General features: G+C 35.7%; 1 protein-coding gene across 1 annotated transcript in view; it reads left to right on the top strand.

Annotated features, from left to right (window-relative positions):
• Nucleotides 1-23,422, top strand: part of BCKDHB (branched chain keto acid dehydrogenase E1, beta polypeptide) — an 88,638-nt gene that overhangs the window by 51,384 nt on the left and 13,832 nt on the right. Inside the window, exons 4-6 of the mRNA XM_012646049.1 lie at nt 10,840-10,973; nt 11,210-11,365; nt 13,579-13,687. Coding sequence (XP_012501503.1) covers nt 10,840-10,973; nt 11,210-11,365; nt 13,579-13,687 — 399 coding nt within the window. The remainder of the gene's footprint in view (nt 1-10,839; nt 10,974-11,209; nt 11,366-13,578; nt 13,688-23,422) is intronic.

Raw genomic sequence — 23,422 nt, forward strand, 5'->3', positions numbered from 1 at the left:
TATCTATTTAATTATTTCCCTTCCCCTCCACCCCTTTTTTTCATAAGAGTGGATTATATAAAAACAACCTGTACTGCCAGTGATCACTTAGTTTGATTCACAAGTTTGGAGATTTTACACACATTTTAAAGATAGAAACATGTATACATTTCCACAGGGTAACAGTGTTAACATTTCTGCAGAGTAACAGTGTTGTCTTGTGCAATTTACTATTGAATCAAAGTTAAAAAGTCTTTAAAAATATATTCTTAATTAAGAGTTTTCTTGGCCACTTTTATCACTGTTTTCTTGTAAAGATGCCTTTTATTTTATTTCATTGTTGTTAATTAGGTCATGCACTCTGAAGGTTTAAAGTAGCCATTTTATTTGCTTTAGCTTTTTGGACAAACATCTGAGGGAATTTTAGGGCATTGTCCACAAAGACTTATTGCATTCAGATTAAATGTTTAAAACTATTTTAACTATCTGTGGTTGTGGTACCAGATAATTAAGATCTAAATGGATATATGTTAACATTAATGAGTTGAGCAGTTTGCAACAGACAATTTAGGGAAGAGGTTTCTCCAGGCAAGGGCAACAAGTGTTGATTAGGGCGCCAAACTGCCAGTTTCTGGCTGTTGACTTTGGGCAAGCCATTTAAATAAAGCCAGTTTCCTTATTTGAAGACTGTGGGGCTGGTGACAGATCTTCAGTAGTGCTAGGATTTTGTGATTCTATAATTAGTTTCTCTGCTTGCTACCTTTTCATGCCCAACCATAATTTTTATAGATTATTGTTATCATATTGATTTCTCTACACTTGGTTTCTACTTTTCGATTTATTTAAAGGACATGTTTTTACCCTTTGGGAAATCTTTTGTGTATATAACCTTGAATTTCTTTTTTTCCCCACAGTAGTAAAATACAGGAATGACGCTATAGTCTCTTTAATTTAGAAATTCATGTAAATGAAAGATTAATTTACCTGATAACCATGTAATGTTGTTGTCTTTAAATTTTCTTTTTTTGAATGCTTGGTTTTCTGGAGCTTAGTTCGTTTTTTTTGAAGAGGGTGGTTACTAAAATAGTGCTTTTAAATAATTGTCATACCCTCTATGTGCAATTTAATTTTAAAAATGCTTTTTTCCCAACTTATTCTTAAATAGAATTTTTGGTTCTAAAACTGAACAGTGGAATCTATTATTTTATTTGGTATTATTTTTCCCTTTGATATTCTTTCTAGAGAAAAAATACTGTTTCTGGTATTAGCTAACCCTATGTGTCTATGAATGTATTCTGGGAGTTTTCATATTTTCTATGACATTTAAAATTTGAGATTTTGATATCAGTGATAATCTGAAAAAATAATTTCAGCATACTCCAGGTCATCTGAATCATCTGCAATATAAGCAGATATTACCACATGGTAAAATTAGTGTTGGTGTTTATTGTTGTATTCATGCTATGTGAAGGCCAACTACTTCATGTTGTCTGAAGTCTATGAAGGTTTCACTGAGATCCAAATAACAAACAGTGCTAGGAGCATCCCTGCATGCAAAACTCAAAAGAGCCTGCATTATAGAGATAACATTCAAGTTGCAAAACAGATGATTTTACAGATTCCGTTTTTTAATATAGCAACTTGGCAACAGTTCATTAGCAGTAAATATATCAGTAAGTACACACTATAGAATTTTCTATTCAACTGATAATTGAATAGTCCCACATTTAATGCAGATTTCAATATGGTTATGATACCAACCTTATCTTTAAATGACTTCCTTAAAATTAGCATTCAAGGAATTCTTGGTGGTAGTTTTATTTGGTATAAAGTCTGATTGTCCTCAATTGGTTAAGGAAGCCATGAGATTATAAATACTGTTTTGTGTAGTGCATTTAAGTGAAAAGGCATTCTTTTCATTAGAATGATTAAAGTAAAAACAAAAACCCAGAAAGATTAAATATAGAATCGGACTGGAAGCTTCATTGGTGTTGTTATTTCAGCAGAAAACCATTGTTACACTATATTTTTTACTGTTAATTTGTTAATTTTGTTAATTTCATATGTATTAAAATCACATTAAAACTGGTTTAAGTTGACATTAGGAGTGTAAGAAAAATTCCTTTAAGAGTTATCCATCTGGTATTTAGTTTGAGAAATCTTGGTCTATGATATTGAACATTATTCTATCATAATCATGATGGCTAACCTTTGCCAGATGTCCCCCATTTTATTTTCTGTGAGTTGCTTAAAATTAAGTGACTCTTTGCCTCTTCTGTCATTTTAAAAGTTAATATCTCTAAGTATGGCCACTTGAAATATAGCCATGAAGTAAGTGATCCACTGATATGTTTGTGAATAATTGGAGTTTTAAAATATTATGATTTGGCCTGATTTTTAGTTTCCTTGATATTGACTATTATTTCTATTTTAATATTATTATTTTGGTCATTTTTTATTCATTCATCCATACAACAAATATTTTTAAAATTCTATGTGCAAGGGACTAGTCTAGGTACTAGAGATGATTGAATATAGTTCTCATCTTTATGTTCAGGTGAGTCTGTAATCTATGCTGCCACATTTTCCTATTACTTAAATGAAAAATATCATGTATATATTACTTAGTACATATCTATTTCAACTATTATCTGCCTTGTCATATCTACAAATCTTCCTACTTGGTGGGACATTACCACATTATGATTATTATAGACATAAATATCTTTTTAGTCCAAAATGATGGGTCTTTTAAGCCTGTTTCTTCAAGTAATTGTATTGAATGACTGCTGAATTCAAGACCTTGTGCTAGGTACTACTGCATGTCCAAAGATGAATGAGACATAGTCTGTGTTCTTGGGAGAGAAACTTACAAATTTTAATCTAGTCATTGAGTCTTTGGAACTGATTCGGGCTTTGCTGGATGTGGGCATTGTTGCATCTGCACCCATAATTATAGACTCATTGAACAGAGGCACTTTTATGTTTAACAAACATTCATTCAAAAAACATTTACTAAGGATATACATTTGTTCCTGGTTGATTTTTATCTTCCTTAATTTTTCTCTCTTACCCATTATGATGACTCAGATCTCTTGCCTAGGAGTGTTCAGAATAATAGAGGTACGATCTACAGGACAAGGTTCATAAGTAGCCCTTTCTAACCAATGTTTCCTAGAGGTAACCATTTGAAGAATGTTATTGTTGTAAGATTATTGTAAATATAGGTAAACTTCTTAAATCTGGAACCTTGGAACCTGGCATATTCTGGAACCATAGAAATAGTGCTTCTCTCAAGTGAAAGTGGAATTGGACAGAGGGATATGTCCTGAAGGACCAATGAACAGGACCAATGACAGCCTTGGCCAACCTTGTAGGAAGGCTGCAGTCACAGTGATCCTTCTGAATTGTCTCTAGTTGGGCTGAGATGACCAGGCCTTTGTACTTGTGCAGTGATCAATCAATGGTTGGGGGCTGCCAAGCACTGCCTGGAGGTTAGGAGGTTCACTGCGGCTGGAACAGTCCCTGAAGGGGCTGGCAGCTGATGTGTGTCAGCCAATAGCATTCTTAACAACTGGGGCAAAAAGCTGTGTGATCCTTACAAGTGGGTGAGCTTGGCTGTGTGCATCATAGTGTTCACCCTAGGCAGTAAACTGTGACCAATGGCAGGATTGCTTATTCAACTTTTTTTTCATTTTCTAGCTATAGATTATAAGTAGACTAATTTAAGATGCTAATAAGTGGTAGATTAGGTATGGGTAAAAGGAGCATTTTATTTTTCCCTTATTACTTTCCACTTAGGTGTTAATATTACTTAACTCTAATAATAGGGTGACTATAAGTCTTGGTTTACAGTCAAATTTGCCTAGAACTACCCAGTTTAATTCTGTTGAGAATCAATTAGTATCTGTTAATTATTTTTAGTAACTCTTAACACTCTCAGGGGTATCCCAGTTTGGTGGATAAATTGTGTAGTTTCCTTACCTAGTAATTTTTTTTGTTGTTTGCATATTCTTTAAGAGTTTTTTTGGCCTATTTATCTAATGAATGGAATATTCTATTTTCGACTTTTTGTTTTAAGAGGCAGAAATGATCTTCTGGATTAGCTTTGTATTTTGGGTTTAGTCATCCCTAAAACAAATGCTTTTCTTCTGATTTAAGCAGCTGAGAGGAAAAAAAAAAAGAGAGAGATAAAACAAATGCTTTTCATCTTCATCAAATTTTTCATCACCTAACTTAAAAACGTTTTGAAATCATAACATATCCCATAAAGTCTATGACTAAAATTATTGGTATGTATTGTTTATTCTTCTCCCCACTGTTAAAATTGTACCTATAATGACTTTTACTTTCCTTGTTTATTTTGTAGCTTAGTCACAAATATTTATGTCCTTATTTATTTTTCTGCTCAGGGAATCTGAGACTCTAGCTGTTTGCCCCATGGAGTTAATCATTTTCTGGAAGGATATTCCAACCTATTCAAAACTGAGTCCTGAGGAAATACAAGTTACTTAGAGAGGGGCAGTTTTAAGCTTGCTTTTTCAGAAATTTTTATGGGAAAAAGAAAAAATTAATTCTACCCCAGGTAGACTTAATAATTTGCAGGGTCAATTTGTTCACAAGTAAAACTCTAAAACTAGTTATGGATTCTGAAAAATGTCCAGAGACAGAAGAGATTGAGATTTTTCTTAACCTACCCGGAGGTAATTGGCTGTTACCTTAAACCATCTTATGGCTTCTTCTTTCCCTAATTGTGGTTTCTTTGCCCTCTTTTTGCTGTTTCTGGTCTACAAATGTGGCTAAGTGTTGGATAGGGAACAGGGTACACTGGTGGACTCAGTTTTGCCCACCTTTAATTCTTCGGCTAGAGAATTCAATTGCTAGTTTTATTTTGAAGTTTGGCAGTATGTAGTGGACAATATCTTTAACAGTGCATGCCAGTGATGTACAACTTCTTAATCATGCTCTCCTTACAAAAGAAGAACACTGTTAGAAAGTGGTGATGTGATTTTATGTTTGATCTTCAACAAATGAGAAATTGAAAAGACAAACCATCTGGCATTCTACACATAGTTTCGTTGTCTTGAGCAATCATGAAGTTATGCAAAGATACAGCCTAAAATTTTTAAGCAGGAGTAGCAAAATATAAGAAAATGTCATGTTTTATGAATTTTTTTCTTTTATTCTAGTTATCTATACTGTGTATAGCAATAAGTTTGTCTAAAATGTTAATTCAATTTTATTCAGTTATCTAAGATTTAGAAGAAGTAATTTGGATAGTTTTTACTTTTTTTCTGACCCAGTCAAAGCTGTTTGGCATTGAGGAACTATTTCAGAATAGGCATAGTTTTTTCCTTCATATGAGGTCAAAGCCACAAGCCACCTAAGTAAACATTTGTTGAGTTTTATTTATATCAATAGCACTTTGATATAGTGCTCCTTGCAACTTTCTTTGAGCTTCAGAAACTTATTGTGTCACTATAGACTTCAGCTGCTTTTTAAAGATATGAATTTCAACTAATCCTATATTTTAGTTATCATTTAGAGGCATGTTTTAAACCATCATGTATTTCAGGGATATCCAGTTTACATACGAACTGAGCTAAAGCATGTAGTTTGTGTAACATTATTATATTATCACATACATACTACTTAATAGTAATGAATTTGAGCAATTTGGTTCCAAGTAGCCAAAAGCTGAGTTCAATCATCTCAGAAAGTAGAAAAAGACTTATAAAGTTGATTTCTAAATCAAAAGATATTAGCTCCCATTATCTAATTTATCCTTTCAAAATAAACATTTATTCAACACTTTTAATGTGCCAAGTGAGTGCTAAGCACTAACACTATCCTTCCTTGTCATCTGTGGACCCTGGGCCAGTCCTCTTTGTCCTAGCCTGGCTCACTGTCATTCTTTCCACTGGCTCACTTGTCCCTTCTGTTGGTGTCCACATGGATGGTCTTCCCAATATTCTGGCTTCTCAGTTTCTTATTCTTCTCTTCTCTGGTGTCTTGTCCTCCATCCTATGTCAGCCTCTCATTCTTAGAGTCATACTTTTGAAATTATCAGTGACTGCAGTCTCTCCACAGTCTCAATTTGAAGCATCCCTAACTCTGACCACCACCTTGAACCAAGGTGGTGGTGGTGGTCTCTCTCCAGCTCACTGCTTCTAGTTATCTCCACTCCAACAATCTTTTGATTTGCTTTGTTCCTAAAAATCTGTGGATTTCACCACCTTGTTTCTGTCTCTCAATCCCTGAGGACCTTTCTTCCTTTTATACGCAGCTTAAATTCCATGTTAATATTTGCTTGGCACAGTCTAGTTGTAGTTAAACCCATCTCTTTGTCTAACTCCTAAATCCCTGAGCTAAATGTCACAGGAACAAAACATGCCAATCATGCCAACTGGTCTTAGTTTAAGTTCAGGGTAGTAACCTTCAGGGGCTACTCATGTTGTCTGCCATCATGCTGTGTGTTCCTGGTCCATTCAGTCTTCCATTTTCCTGGATGACCATTTCATACTTTCTTTTTTTGCCCCCTCAAAGCTGCTTCCCCTCTCCTTACTTTTAACTAATAATCTAGTTTTGTATTTTATTGAAAAGGTAGATGCCACTAATAGAGGACTTGGACAAGCTCTCACCACCACATGTATTCATACACCAGCATCAGTGCCCGTATACTCCCTTCCCTCCTGTACTCTGAATGAGTGCAAGGCTTCCTATCAGCCCCTCCGCACTAGACCCCTTCTTCCCCATCACCTTTTCAAAGACATGGTTCCAGTCATTATTCCTCTTTTCTATTTCATTAATTTTCTCAAAATGATCAATTTCCTATTCTTTGATGATCAAATCCCATCAGCCGGCAAATACGCTGTTATTTTTTCTGTCTTGGAAAATCCTGCTTGACCCCACATTCCCTGCAGCCAGTCACCGTTCCCTTTCCCTTCTCTCCTTTGCAGCACAGTTTCTCCACATACTTGTCATTACTCACCGTCTTCAGTTTCTCTGCTCTCATTCTCACTCGAAGTCACTGTAATTCAGCTTTTTCTTTACTCCCTTTTTCCCACTGTGCAGCAACTGTCATGTCAAGGTCACCAATGATAAAATTCTCAGCCCTCATCTCACTCTCTGATAGCAGCGTAGGACACAAGTTAATCACCTTCTTTTTGGAAATACTTTCTTCTCAGACAGTACTTTCTTCTCGTTTTCCTCCGAACTGGCTTTTTTATTTCTTCTCGACTTCACCTGCTGTTTTCTTAACCTTGGAGTATCCAAGACACACCCTTAGATCTCTTCTTTTCTCTCAGAAACTTACTAACTTACCCATTTAAATTTGCTAAGTTTAATCTAACCCCATGCTTCTTCACAGTTCACTTTCTCAGTTACTCACAACTCTGTTCTTCAGGTTATTCGTGCCAAAAGCCTTTGAGTCATCCATACTATTTCTCTGACTCACTCCCCATCCGTTTCATCAGCAAACCCTATTAGCTCTATCTTTAGAATTATGCAGAGTCTCATGCTTTTTCTCTACCTTCTCTGCTATTATACATCATTACCTGTCCCTGGGATTATTGCAGTGTCCTGTAATCAGTCTTGCTGTGTCTACCCTTGCTACTGACAGGCTATTCACAAAACATAGCCAGAGGGATCCTGTCGAAATGCAACTCAGACAATGGCATGACTTTTCTGGATGAATTCCTGTTACTCTCACGCACCTGCTTTCTGACTCATTCTTACAGTAAAAAGAGTGTTTACAATGTCCTACCAGGCCCTGCCTGATCTCTGTTACCTCCCCATGCCACCCTCTTAACTCTTCTGACTTTATCTCCTACCACCACTTCTCTTACTCTGTTCCAGGCACTCTCAACTCCTTGCCTTTCCTCAGATGTGCTAAACATGATCTTCTCCCATGGTCTTTGCACTTGCTGGTCCCTCTGCCCCGAACATTTATTCCCTCAGATAGATGCATGGCACACTTATTCATTTCTTTCAACTTTTTATTTAAATGTCACCTCTCAGTGGCACCTCCTCGATCTCCCTATTTAAAATCACAGTAGTTCCTCTCCCCCATCAACTACTCCCTGCTTTATCACTAACACACTATATATTTTACTCACTTATTTTATTTTCTGTTTCCACTGACTAGAATGTAAGCTTTATAAGGACACAAATTTTTAAAATTTTGTTTGCTGCTATTTCTAGCACTTAGAAACATGTCTATACAATATTAAGTACTTTATAAACATTTGTCATGTGACTTATTTTAGTCTTTTTGGTATCATGCATCTTCTGTTATAGACAAGAAATGGAGACATAGGGAGTTTAGTAATTTGTGGAGATAACACTTAAACCCAGGTCTGTCTTTTCTCATAATACAATCACTGCATGTGTTAATTCATCTATCAGGACACCATCACATTAATTGCATTATAAGGTGGAGGAAGTCATCAATATTTTTTTATTTTTTGTTACATGAAGTGTGAGAGAGAAGGAAGTCAATAATATTGTGCATTTAATTTGTGTTCTTACCCTCAATCAGTATCTGGGAGAAAATAGAAACAGATTTTTAACATTTAGTTCATGTTGAGGCACTTTCTGTTAGATCATGGAAACTGATTAGAGAGGCTTGTTAATCTATCTCATCAAACCAAACATGTTTTGGATTAAGAGAGTTCTGAGAACTCAACTGTTCTGTCTTATAGTAGCAAAAAGGCTGTATTTTCTTATCGAGATGAAAAATATCTGAATCCCATAAACTTGAAGGAGCACGGAATAAATAACGCTGCTTGTTTGGTTAAGGCCTTCAGGTATTGCTGGGATGTGGATTCCGCAGGAGGCAGCTGGCATTTATGTTCATTTTCTACCACTGAATTGTTCTCAGTTCAATGGAATCACAGATTTTCAAAAATTATCAAGCTGCTTGTAGTCAAATAGGGAATTGATGAGGAATAGAGGTCACAATTTCAGAAGATAGTCACAGATCATGATGAGTATGAATCATGCTTTAAGTTTTTGCAGCTGCTTTTAGAGTCGCAAACTACAGGATGTGGCTAGTCGACATTTCCTAACACCTGCCCCGTTTTTGGTGCATTTTCAAAGGGAATAATTGAGCTAAAAGTTAATTCTATGTACCAAGAAGAACTGGTACCCCTGGATTATGGAAATGAAATATGAATACCAGATCTGTCCCAAAACGTTTGGTTGTATGGCCAGACCGTGGCCATTATTTGTGTCTACCCAAATCCCTGAAGTTAGAATTTTTAAGGAAATGCTGGTATTAGCTGAGAGATGGTGAAATTTCAAGTGAGAATTGAGTTATACACTAATAAAGTTATCATGTAAGTCATGTAATATAATGTTTGAATGGAATGTCTAAGGTGTTTGTCAAGCTCCTCTAATTCGAAGAGTCTCAAACTCCAAATTCTGTCTCCTCTGTGGTGGGCACAGCTGGAATCTCTGCTCTGCTCTTTCAGTGTCCAGAGGTTATTTGCTGCCAGGCTTTTGGAGTATCCTGCAGGCATAGGTGTCACTGGAGATTCGAGCAGTTTATAAACAGATTTTGTGACGTCCCCACATGATGCCCTTCTTTTGGGGATTTAGTCCTTCGATGTTTAGCCACTGGCAGGCCCAGACTCTCTTCTTTGACCCCTTGGGCCCATAAGACTGAGCTTGTTTGTTTGAATTCTTGCTGTCCTGACACATACACTGGGAGTCCTCAGGGACATGCCTTGTAAATTCATGCTCGTCCACTCGCTCCCCTTCTTTTAAGGGTGAAGGCCCCTCCGTTTATGCTTACTTTCGGCCCTTCAGTACCTTTAAGTAGTTGTTCATTACATTTTGCCCAGAGTTTATAATCATTACGTGTGGGAAGGCTAGTCTGAAAGAAGCAACTCTGCCATTACCTTCAGAACCTCACTAAGTTGTAACGTACAGTTTTTCATTATTATTCAGTTTAAAATACTTTTTAATTTCATTACAGTTTCTTTGAGCTATGAAGTATTTAGACATATATTTTAATAGTTTTCTAGCATAAGGATTTTCTAATTATCTTTGTTACTGATTTCTAGCTTAATTCCACCATGATCAGAGAATATGCCCTGTATGATTTTAATCTTTTATAATTGGTTGAGATTGGATCTGAAGCCCAGTGTATGGGCAATTAACGTCGGTGTTTTCTGTTTACTTGAAAAGGATTTGTATTCTTAGTTGTTGGGTGCAGTGTCCTGTCTATGTCAGTTAGCTCATGTTTATTAATCATATTTAAATCGTCTATATTTTTTACCCCCCTCTTTTTTTGATGTGTGTTTTCTGTCAGTTATTAAAACTGGTTGTTAAAAATCTCCCACTATGTTGTGAATTTGTCCATTTCTCCTTTAGTTGTGTTAATTTTTCCCATTTATTTGGAGCCCATCGTTAGATGAGTTTAAATTTAGAATTGTTATGTCCTTTTTCTGACTTGAACACTTCAACAGTATCAGTTTTCCCTCTTTATCTCTGGTATACCTTTTCCCTTAAAGTCTACTGTGCTATTAATATAGTGGCATCAGCTTTCTTCTGGTTAGTTTTTCCATGGTATATTTTTTTCCTTCTTTTTACTTAGAATTTTTCTTTATAGTTTTCTTTTGAGTAATTGTTTTTTTTATCCAAGTGTGACAATCTTTCTTTTAATTGGAATGTTTAGATTACTTACAGTTAATATGAATATTGATTGCATTTAAATCAACCATCATACTATTTATTTTGTTTCCTTCACCTGTACTATATTTCTCCATCTTACCATTACTAGTTTACTGAATTTTCAAATGTATTATGTATTACGTTACTCTCATTTGCCATATTAACATTCTTTTCATTTTCTAGGAAAAGATAGAGTTTTTAACACTCCATTGTGCGAACAAGGAATTGTTGGATTTGGAATTGGAATTGCAGTTGCTGGTGCTACTGCCATTGCAGAAATTCAGTTTGCAGATTATATTTTCCCTGCTTTTGATCAGGTGAGTGCATCATATTTTACTCTAAATGAGCATTTCTAAGGTGGTTCAGTCTATGAAGTGTTGAAGTGTTGCCTCCACCCTCAATCCCCCTATCTTAGGAATGTTTTGAGCTGGTGTAGTACAGTTATCACTTTGTTATGAGAATATAGGTAAAGATCTAATAGAATGGTTTACGAAAGTGGGTGGGAAAGGAAGGGCTCATTGTGACGTGTCCCTTCTTTCTGTCTCCCGCCCAGATTGTCAATGAAGCTGCCAAGTATCGCTACCGCTCCGGGGATCTTTTTAACTGTGGGAGCCTCACTATCCGGTCCCCCTGGGGCTGCGTTGGCCACGGGGCTCTCTATCATTCTCAGAGTCCTGAAGCGTTTTTTGCACATTGCCCAGGAATCAAGGTATCCTCATTTGTGTACTTCCTTTGATCTCTGTTTGATGTTTCCATTTTGGTTGATTCTATTAGTATTAACTAATATGCTTATCTAGAGGAAAACAAACAGGACTTCTGGAATTTATGTGAATTTAACTGTATTTAAGAGAGGGAGGTTAGCATTTGTTTTAAATATACCAAGACCCAGTTTTATAGAATGTTCTTTTTGAAGCAGCACTGGTTTGATGCTGGCATTAATTAACTTCAGAGAGTAAGACTGAGAACATAGTTGGTTTCTCTTCTCTGTCTTTCAAAGCTTTATGTTTTTTATAATCAGTCTTTCTTACCTGATTCTGGGGTGATTTTAATAAGTCTACTGTTTAATCCGTATTTGCCTCAGAAGTATGGGACTTTTGCTATCAGTCCATTTCTTGTTAAATAGACCGAGAGAAAACTGTTACCTAGATGTGTTTTTCTTCTGTCTAGAATAAGGTAATGCTTACTCAAACAATTAATTTTGAAGCATCTTCCCTTTATAGCCTACTTTCCCAATAGCTTAGGTCTCTTGATAATAAAAATGCTTTCAGTATTTTATATCTTAATTTTTTATGTTATCATCTTTTCTGTTTACTGAATAAGCTTTTTAGGGAATCATAGAAATCCACAGATATGTCAATCCAGAAACGTATGTTTGTTTTTTGACCACATGGATTGGTTGTGAACGTGTGTCTATGTTTCTTATTCTTATTTTCTTATTTGATTTTTTCTATTAGATCAAAGTCATAAGGTTTTTCTTAGTTGAGTAGAAGTTGCCTGACATTTTAACATAAGCTAGAAGTGGTAGGTTGGGACAGAAGCCACATTTGAGGCAATAGTTATTTTTGTACTTGAGCCGAACATTGATTCACATTTAATGTTTATAACATTACTCAGTGTTTTTAAGAACAGAGCTTTACTCTCAATCCCCTACCTTCTCTTTCCCACCTTTTTCTCTCCTCTACTTTCTCTTACTTTTTTTTTCCAGCCCAACTGAAAATATACTTAAGGTATAAAAGGCTAAAAATAGATATATGAAGAAAGAAGATAAAGAGAAACTAAAAAGTGGGGACATAAGATGAAGACATTGTGTGATATAGTTATTATGTGTTCAGAAGTCTATTTACAGAAAATAAAATAGTGACATTTGTGCTATTTTATTTTTAAAATAACGAGCCTTCAATAAAAATGGCATAAAATGACTTTGAAAGCAAGTGTAGTTTGCCTCAAGGAATCTTATTTGAGTCTTTGTGATAAATTCATGTTTATTTTAATGATCACTCTTTCTATGTAATACTTGTCTTTATACAGTTATTCTCCAATCATTAGAAATTAGGCACAAGTTTGGTTTGAGGCAATATGGTACGGAAGTTAAGAGCTTTGGCCTTGGTATTAGTCAGAATTGGGTGGGAATCCCTGGTCTAGCAAACAACGTGACCTTAGACAACCTACTTGATCCCTCTAAGCCTAGGTCTCTATTCTAAATTGGGGAAAATAAAAGTAGCTACCTAGTGGGGTTGCTATGAATAGTAAATCAATTAATCCACACACAGTACTTGGCCAAGTTAACACATGTACCTCCTGCTGTCAATTATCATCTTCCTCATCATCACTCTCATTCTCAAAAAGGTCCTGGAGCTCTTTTCTGTCAAGCAGAAGTGTGGAGTATCTATACTTTTCTTTTTGCTCTGCCATAACTGGACATTATGGTGCCTGGATTATAAAATTCAGTGGATCACTTTTCCACTTATGAAATGAAGACTATTATTTTTTCACGAGAAAGAAGGGATTTTGGCATGTTAAAACTAGATAAGAGAGTAACATGCATTCTGAAAGTAGCAGAATGTTAGTATTATAGTATTATATCTTTCTTTATAGGTAAATCAGGTAGATATTGACAATTTTACTTTTTTGCTTTCATGAATGCTCTTTGCAGTTTCCTTTTTTGTATAGGCAAAGTTAGCTGCTTAAGAGAAGAGCAGTATCTTAGTTATCAGAACATGGTAGGCATCTGATAAATATTTAACAAAAGGAATTTTGTGGGTAATATATGAACAATAATAAATAGTATTAGGCTAAAAATAAATACCAGAGTTCTATTTTTAATTAGTGACAATTGGTTATTTAAATATCAATCCTTCTTGTAAGAGAGTTTACTGGGATATACTTTTACTAAAATTGTCTTAAAAAAATCTGTTTTTGCAGGTGGTTATACCCAGAAGCCCTTTCCAGGCCAAGGGACTTCTTTTGTCATGCATAGAGGATAAAAATCCTTGTATATTTTTTGAACCTAAAATACTTTACAGGGCAGCAGGTAAAGGTTTTATTTATTTTATATTTGTGAATATCTTTATATGCTTTTTTACAGCTCAAAAAATTGCATCTTCCATAAGCTTGATTTATATTTTCTTAGTAGAAAAAATTTTGATTGGTTTCTTCCATATTTAGTTGTCCTAAGGTGTAAATTTTATGTTTGGGAGAAGTCCATCTGGGGGTAGCAAGAACAAAGGCACTATGTTTAGCAACATAGTATGTGTTTAGTAAGTATGGGTTGAATGAAAAAGTGCATGAGCTCATTTTAGTAAATAATATCTAAGTTCTGGTTAGTTAACGTGGTCATGAAGGTTTTCATGTAAATCAGGTTGCCTTTGATCATGAAGGAGACACCGTTAACAATTATTCTGTGCTATCAGGTCTGCACTGGGATGTCTGTCTAAAGCAACCTGAGATGTTTGGTCATCTTCCTCTTAGCTCAAAATTGTGACTCTATAAACATACATGTGACTGCTTTTTTCTCAGCTATAATGGAAATTTTAAACAGCAAATGTTTTTTTCTGTCTAAGGTATCTTTTATTTTGAATTCAGAAAACATTACTTTGACAAATCATTCTTTTCCTTACAGTTAAATTTAAAAACACATATTTTTATCGTGATGTAATTTACATACAGTAAAAGGCGTAGATATTAAGCGTCCAATTTGATGGGTTTTTGACAACCCTATACATCCATGTAAGCACTGTGTAAAACAAGATAGAGAACATTTTAATCACTCCTGGGAACTCCTTCCCACCTTTTTGCTGCTATCCATTCTCCCTCCCACACACTTAGCCACTTTCTGATTGCTATCAGATAGTCGTACATGTTTTTGAGCTTCATGTAAATGGAATCACGCAGTATGTATTCTTTTATGTTTGCCTTCTTTTCCTCAACCTAATGTTTTTGAGATTCATATATGTTGTTGCTTGTATAAGTAGTTTATTCCTTTTTCATTGCTGAGAAGCAGTCTATTGTATGAATATTCATTGTTATTATTACTACTAAGTAATAATTTTTCTTGTTATTCTAAGTATACTAGTTGTTAATACTAAGGAAAGTAGCTTCCCTCTTCTCTCTTTATCAAGCTAATGTCTTGTGAATAGCATTAGTACATTGTAACTATGTTTCTGGGACCAGCCTGCCAATGAATTAAACTGGAAATGCTTCTTGGCTATGGGGAAAAGAACACCTGAAAATCTGAGGCATGTATAGTATTGTTGAATAAGTCTCATTTTGTTGTATAAATATTCATTGTATGAATATATTATAGTATATTCATGGCCTGTGCAACTGGTCTTCTGTTTTGATTTATTCATTCCCCTGTTGATGAGTTTTTCAAAGTGGTTATGTCATTTTACACTTTCGTTGGAAATTTATCAGAATTTCAATTGCTCTTAAGTTTAAAAACAGATTTTAAATTGACTCTCTAGATTTTTTTATGGAATCTATTATGCTCTGTATCCCATTATGGAATAAAAAATAATGAATGTAGGAATTTAACATCTTGAGGTGAATAGGAAGACATCAATGAGTAGCTTTTTGATGAAAATGGTTTCTAATACTTTGGATATACTATGGGTATTATATTTGTAATGTGAGCCAGTTGTAATAGCCAATCAATGCAGAGATTTTTCAGTATTTCATAAATGGAGACTGAATAAGAAACATTTGAAAATGTAATATTCACTTTGCCGCAAACTTTGAAACAGGATTGGCCAGGGAAATATTTAATGTTATAGGATTCTAGCTAATAGAATGAGCTTGAGAAATTTGTTCTAGGCTTGGCCCTGGGAAAGATTATGAAAGACCCTGATGAGGTTCAGAGTTCAAAAGGTTTCCACAAGTTTCCTCATGATGGATTATGTGCCATTTCAAGGACTCTAACTGAATCCCTTCTTGACCCCCATGGCTCAGTAGAGATCATGCAGGTGCCATTTCTTTCATATGTAGAGAGCTTCTCTGCAAAAGAAAGTAGGATAAGGAAAAAAGAGTGAGCCACTAAAGTCTTCATATTAGTGTTCTCTAGGTCATTGTCAAAGTTCATCCCTGGGCCAGCAGAGTAAACATCACCTGTTAGCTTATTAGAAATGCAAATTGTCAGACCTCATCTAACACCTACTGAATCAGAACCTCTGGGAGCAGGGCTGGGCTCTCTTTGTCTTAGGTACCCCGCAGGTGATTCTGATCCATGCTGAAGTTTGAGAAACATGGCCCAAGGTCAGGCCTGAAGTAATAACTGATGTTGCCTATCTCCATTTATCTTATTTTACTCTTAGTTCTTATATGCACAGGATGCTTTTGACCCATGGTTTTCTTAGACTTGACCTCTGGTTCAAATCAGTGTCTCACAACTGATCATATTTTGGTTTCTACTTTTTTTTTTTGGCTCAAATCTGACACTGATCTGTAATCACTGCTTAGGTTCAGCTTCCTCTTCTCCAGCCCTGTGTGTTAGTATCTCAGATTTACTTTATACTGGTGGAGTAAACTCCAAACTTACAGTTGTTTCGAAAGATTATAGTTGACCCTTGAACAACACAGGTTTTAACTGTGCAAGTCCAATTATACTTAGATTTTTTTTTCAACCAAATGCAGATTGAAAATACGGTATTTGCAGGATGCAATTTTGGTATATGAGGGAGTCCTGGAACCAATCTCCTGAGAATACTAAGAGATGATTGTACTAGATGATTATTAATAACCTAATAATGGGCTATTTTGTAATGAACATCACTTCCAATTTACTCCCAATTATTTTTAATTGGGAAGATATAAAAGGAATGGTGGATTTTTGAATCAACATTTGATTGAGGAGCCCTATGGAAGATATTTTATGTTGAAAGACAGAATCAAAGAGACAGATAAAATAAGATGCTTTAGATTCTCTTCGAAGACCAGAGCAGCCTGTAAATGTCTAAGTTGTGGTAATAGGAAGACTTGTAGTATCCATAAATAATAATAAAAATTTAATATCCATAAATAATTATAATAATAATTTAGTGGATTGATTTTTTTCCCCCCACATCCTTTCCTGAATTTCTGGCATACATTTGGGAACAGTTAAAATAGAATGGACCAACTTTTACATTTAAAGTTTTTGTTTTTTAAAAAAAAGTGTGTTCATATTAGGATTTAGATGTTTATGGAGTAATAAATATAGACGTAGGATCATTATAAGTACAAGGCTGATAGTTATTTATAAAAATAATTAGGAGTTAATTGGAAGTTATATTCATTATATGATAGCCCATTATTAGGTTATTAATAATTATCTAGTACAGTCATCCCTTGGTATTCTCAGGAGTTTGGTTCCAGAACTCCCTCATACACCAAAATCACATCCTGTGAATACTGTATTTTCAGTCTGTATTTGGTCGAAAGAAATCTAAGTATAATTGGACCTACACAGTTAAAACCTGTGTTGTTCAAGGGTCAACTATAATCTTTACTCAGTAGAACATAGTCAAGTAAGGATACAAAAAGATAACTTTTGAATAGTCTATGGCAGGAGTCCCAACGTTTCTGGCACCAGGGACTGGTTTCATAGAAGATAATTTTTCTATTGGCGGGGGGGAAGGATGGTTTTGGGATGATTCAAGCACATTATATTTATCGTGCAGTCAAACCCTCTGCTAATGAAAATCTGTATTTGCAACTGCTCCCCAGAGCTAGCATCACTGCCTCAGCTCCACCTCAGATCATCAGGCATTAGATTCTCATAAGGAACACACAACCTAGATCCCTTAGATCCCTCACATGTGCAGTTTACAGTAGGATTCACGCTCCTGTGAGAATCTAATGTCGCTACTGATCTGACAGGAAGTGGAGCTTATGTGGTGATATGAGTGTTGGGGAGCAGCTGCAAATACAGATGAAGCTTCGCTGGCTTTCTCCCCACCCACTGCTCACCTCCTGCTGTGTGGCCAGGTTCTTAATAGGCCACAGACTGGTACTGGTCCATGGCCTGGGGTTGGGGACTAGAGATCTATGGTAATGTTTATAAAATCTATGCATTTAAGCCCTTATATTTTGTTCATGGAATATTATCTTAAACACATAAATATGTTCAAGAATTATACAATTCCAAAAAGTTACATATATTAGTTAAACTAACAATAAAACTTATAATAAGACCTTAAGTAATATGGAAATGTATTTCTCTTACACGTAAATGCTTAGACTGGCAGTCCAGGGCTGGTGTGGTAGTTCCTCAGTCATCAAGGGCTCTTCTGTCTGGTTGTTCTGCTGTCTTCAACATACGGTTTTCAGTTCCTGGTCCCAGATAGTTGCTCCAGCTCCCAATATCACATCTGTATTTCAGCTACTGGGAAGGAGGAAAGGAAGAGGTATTCTTCTCTTTAAATAACTTGAAAATCGCACATATTAAATTTCACATCTTATTGGTCAGAATTAATCACATGGCCATGGCCGCACCTAGCCACAGGAGAGTCTGAGAGGGGTAGTCTTTAGCTTAAATGCCTTAACTGAAAATTATGTCCATCTTTCACCACCTCCAAGCCTACTGTGGGGAAAACATTGGCCTCTAGGAGACTAGGGTGGGAGGCTGTTTGAACAGCCTAACTGTGAAATGGTGGGAGCCTGAATTAGCAGAGGGAAATGGGTTAAAAATTTCCTAGATTGTATGAAATATGTGAATATGAAATATGAATTTAAGGAGAGGAAAGAAGAAGGAAGTGTCAAGAGTAAGTATAGAGTAAGATTTTCCATGATCTCAGGACATAGACATGTGGCTCAAGCTTCATAATTCTGACTTCTTTTCTGGGATTATTTATGTGAAAACAGAGCTTCACTTTCTATGGGTGGTTTGCCTGGGATGATGTGAAATTGAGACCCTCAATTACTTTTACTCCTTTAGTCTTTGATTAATGGGTTCCTTCTACATCCTTCCATTTAGTCTCATTTTAAGTTTAATGTACTTTGAGTTTCATTCCCCTGTAGACTTTACTACTATAATAGATAATTTTGACTAACATAATATATATTAATCATCTCGGTTAGAGAAAGGATGCTTCTCTTTTAAGATGAAATCTTCTGTTGGAGTAGCATAAACCGGAGCCTTTCATAATTTAATATAGATACCACTTTTGTGTTAATAGCTGAAGTAGGAACCCCATCTGTTTATTCATAATCATTCTTCATAAATTTGCTGCGAGGATTTAAGTGAGATAACCCATATATGTCTCTGCCTAGTCTTTAGGTGCTTTTCGAACACTTATGTGCTAGACATAAGACTATATTTTGCAGATGTATGGACTATTTCATTGAATCCTCACAGCAACCTTGTCAGATAAATTCTGTCATTATCGCCATGTTTCAGATGAGGAACCTGAGGGAAGTTAAACAACTTGCCCAAAGCCACATAGCCAGGATTCAAACCTGGAGTCTGTCTCTAGAGCCAGGTATCGGGCATATTTGTCACAGATAGCAAGTTTAAGAAACTTGCTTAAGCTCACAGCGGTAATAAGTGATGGAGTTAGGTTTTAAACCAAGACATTTTGATGCCAGAGGCTGCCTTCTCTCTAGTATCACCCTGTTTTTCATCCCATTTAATTATTATGGAATAGAGGGCATAAATGAAATATAATTGCCTCTAGGTCCTAGTTTCATGCCAAGAAATATGCTGTTTATTTTTTAAAAGTTTCCCACAGAATTAAAATGATCTACATTTACATATGTATGTATGTATATATGTTTGTACCTGTAAATCCCCAGTCTCCCGTGGGATAGGCAGGGATACTCAGCACTATAAAAATGGGGGAAAATGATCTACTTTTTAATTGAATGGAAATATATATGGTTGGCCCTCTGGATCCATGGGTTCCACATCCATGGATTCAACCAACCACGTATTAAAAATATTTGAAAAAAAAATTCATCTGTACTGAACATGTTCAGACTTCTTTTCTTGTCATTATTCCCTAAACAATGGAGTATAACAACTCCTTACATAGTATTTACATTGTATTAGGCCTTACAAGTAATCCAGAGATGATTTAAAGTATACAGGAGGATGTGTGTAGGTTATAATCAAATACTATGACATTTTATATCAGGGACGTGAGCATCCTTGGATTTCGGTATCTGTGGGAGCTCCTGAACCAATCCTCCGTGGGCTCTGAGGGTCGACTACACTATCCTTAGCCATGCATTAAGGCAGTACATGCCTATGTAGTGTATAGCCCAAGGTTTGAGTATATACTGCATTAATTTCTCCAGTGGCAAAGGATTAATTTGCTTCTTTGAAAGTTACAGAAACTACATGTCACCGTCTGGTATGGTCACAGGTGGGGGGTTTGGGAGCCTCTGTGCCATGTGGTCATTAAGGGATCTAGTAAGATGTCCCCAGGTAGAGGCAAAGGCAGCTGGGAAGTGTAGTTCTCCTGCATTTAGAGAATGGATGAAATTGGTGAATGCACAGCATTGTCCCTGTCACAGCTCCTCTTAACCTCTCTGACACCCTCATTTCTGGGCCTGGTGCCCATAGAGTTTCTCTGTTCAAACCTCTGTGCTGTGGTGACTTGCCTACATGACCAGTCTACAACATTTAGAAATGATTTCTTTCAGTTCAGCCATTAACTTTATAAACTACACAGATGAAAAGAAAAACAGGAAAGTAATACATTCTTTATGCAGCAATTGTCTTGAATTTTGTTTTTATTTATCTTGAATATATACAATCAATAGATATAAACTTTGTGTCTTCTGAATGTAGAAGGAAAAAGTAACTTAGTAATATTTTTAAATTTCCTGGTTATTTATTGTAATTATGACATTTAAGTGTAATTAATCTTTTTAGAAATGACAGAGAGATATTTAGAAATGGTAGATAAGGAAGAGCAATCTAGGCAGTATCAAAAATGTACAAAATAGTTATGATTCAAAAAGAGAATGAGTCAGTGTGACATTATCAGACACAGGCATCTGGTGGAGAAGATGTTCCTTTATCTTCTGAACTTTTAGTTTTATTTAATTGAATGATACATGACATCAGTGATATTGAAGTAAATGTGGCTTTTATCTGAGGTTCTTCTGGTGAAAAAGCAAGACAGACTAAAATAGTAAAAGCCTGTAATGTCTTTTTGTCAGGATTTTTGTAAAATCCAAAACCATTTCAGGTAAAAATAGGTCATAAAGATATTGAGGAATTTTTTTTAGCAGATATACTAATTATATATGAATTCATATATTCTGAAGAGAAGAATATTGTTTTAGGTAGCTTTTGAATGGTAGGAGACTTTAAAAATATTTTTGCTAAATATCAGTGTACCTAAACAGAAGAATCAGTATTTTGTATTTTACATTAAGCACATTATTTTCGTGCAGGTCAGTACATTTAATACTGGGTACACTCATTGAAAAGAATCAGTTGGATCCATCAATGAGAGGAAATTCACTTGTTAGATTTCTGAATTGGTTTTTAAATTGAAATAATATTTATGTGGAATTTAAGAAGCCAAATAATATCTTATAACCAAAAATAGCAGTTCCTTACCTCACCCTTCACCAAATCTGTGTGTCTCTCCCCACAGGCAACCACTTTCGACTCTTTCAGCAGTTTCCTGTGGTTATTTATCATGACATTTGTAAATAATATGCTTGTACTGCTTTTAAAAAATTTTAAGCATTATTATTTTAACTTTCTACAGAGGGGGACAGTTTAGCTCTTTTATGTCACCTTCCTTCCCTCAGCATGTGCCGTTCCTCCCCCTTAAACATCCAAACTCCTTCCAATATCTTCATGGAGTTATAGTATAATTTTAGGTCGGATCATAAGTTTAGTATTTACATTGCTGTGGCCTTATCAGTATGATTCACAACTGAATGAGAAATGCATCCTTTCATTTCCTCTTTGGTTTACAACTCTTTGTTTTTTTCTGGAGTCAATAATGTTTTCTCTCTTCCTTCTCTTTTCATTTGCTTAATTTCTTATGTTCCTATTATTAATATAGCTCCTAATCTCCTCGGTGTACTTTTTCTCACTTTATTTGGACACATTAGGTAGTCAATCAGGTTACTCTTTTTCCTGTGGTGTCCCTTCTCTCCTCCTGGGCCAGTCTAATAGTGTGGTTAAGAATGTGCATTCTGGAACCAGACTGCCTGAGTTTGAAGTCAGCTCTACGTTTTACTCCGTGAAGGCAGCAATAAGTGCTGTGGTTTGTATGTGTCCCCCAGAGATCATGTGTTGGAAACTTAATCCCCAGTGTAGCCGTGTTGGGAGGTTGGGCCAAATGAGAGATAATAAAATTGTGAGGGCTCTGCCCTCATGAATGGATTAATATCATTATTGTGGAAGTGGGTTAGTTATAGCAAGAGTGAGCTTGGTACAGAAGCAAGTTTTGCTCTCTTGCTCTCTCGAACTTTCTTGGCCTTCTGCCTTCTGCCGTGAGATCACCAGATGCAGTTCCCTCGACCTTGGACTTCCCAGCCTCCTGACTGTAAGAATTAAATTTCCTTTCTTTTTAAATTACTCTGTCTCAGGTATTCTATTAAAGCAACACAAAACACACTAAGACAATAAGGTTCGCTAAATGTCAACTGGATCCTAAACTACAATTGAAGTATAGTAGTTCTATTACCCTCTCAAGTTTATTTACTTGTTTTTCAGTTAAAAAGATACACACCTGCTGAAAATCAGATACTTTTATATTTTGGTGTAAACAATGTTATAATTAATGGTTAAAAATGCCTTACCTTATTTTCTTAAAAAGATTTATTTTTCTCATTATAAAGGCAAGGCATCCTCTAACTGTGAGCTATTGATGCTCTTAAAACATAATGGCTAAGTTAACATCTTTTTTTATATAACTCCTCTGCAGGTTGGCAGGTTAGGCTGGGCACAGCTGAGCAGTTTTGGTCTCATCTGGGTTCCCTCATAGGTCTGTAGTCAGTTGCAGGTCAAGTGGTTGGATTTGCTGTCTCACATATGTAGGGCTGTGGCTGGTAGGCTCTGGTCTACCTGTCTCCTTGTCCTCCCCAGGGCTTGTTCACATGGTGGAAACAGAAGTCTAGCGGGAGGAAGTGGAAAAATGCAAGGCTCTTGAAGCATAGGCTGGGAACTGACACACCCTCACTTCTTCTATAGTATGTTAGCCAAAGCAAGTCACAAAGTTGGCCTAAGTTCAACAGAAGGGCAAATAGACCTCATCTCTTCCTGGGAAGAGCTGCAAAGGCACATTGCAGAAGGGTGTGGCTACAGGGAGGGTTGGAGGATTGCATCTAATTTTCAATCTTTCTTATGTGCTTGTATTGAAAATACAAAAGGTAAAAGGAGCTCATAAATCCATCCTCTAACTGCTGTTGACTTTTTGTTGTATATTTGCCAGACTGTTTTATCTGTGTGTTTAAAAATATATTTTTAGTCAATTTATTTCACTTTTCATTTATTTGATTACATCATGTTTGTTTATTTCATATTTGTTTATTCTTTTATGAAGTGTTCAAGTTGGTTTCTATTTCTTTCTTGACCTTGTGGGGTAGCATTGATTGTAAACCTAAAACTTCAAATACCTAAAACAAGCAGGACTGCAGTTAATAGGCAATTATTCTATTTTGTGATGAGAATGCCTTGATTTAGCATTGAGTAGCTAAGAAGAATCAAAAAGTGTTCAATCAACTTGAAGTGGAAAATTCCCTTTGAATTTGTTTATATGTTTTCGATGATTGATCTGATCAACTGAACTATTCATAGAACAGTGCCCAGTGGAATTTTCTT

The sequence above is a fragment of the Propithecus coquereli genome, unplaced genomic scaffold (genome assembly GCF_000956105.1).
Source record: "Propithecus coquereli isolate 6110/MARCELLA unplaced genomic scaffold, Pcoq_1.0 Scaffold24, whole genome shotgun sequence".
Classification (NCBI taxonomy): domain Eukaryota; kingdom Metazoa; phylum Chordata; class Mammalia; order Primates; family Indriidae; genus Propithecus; species Propithecus coquereli.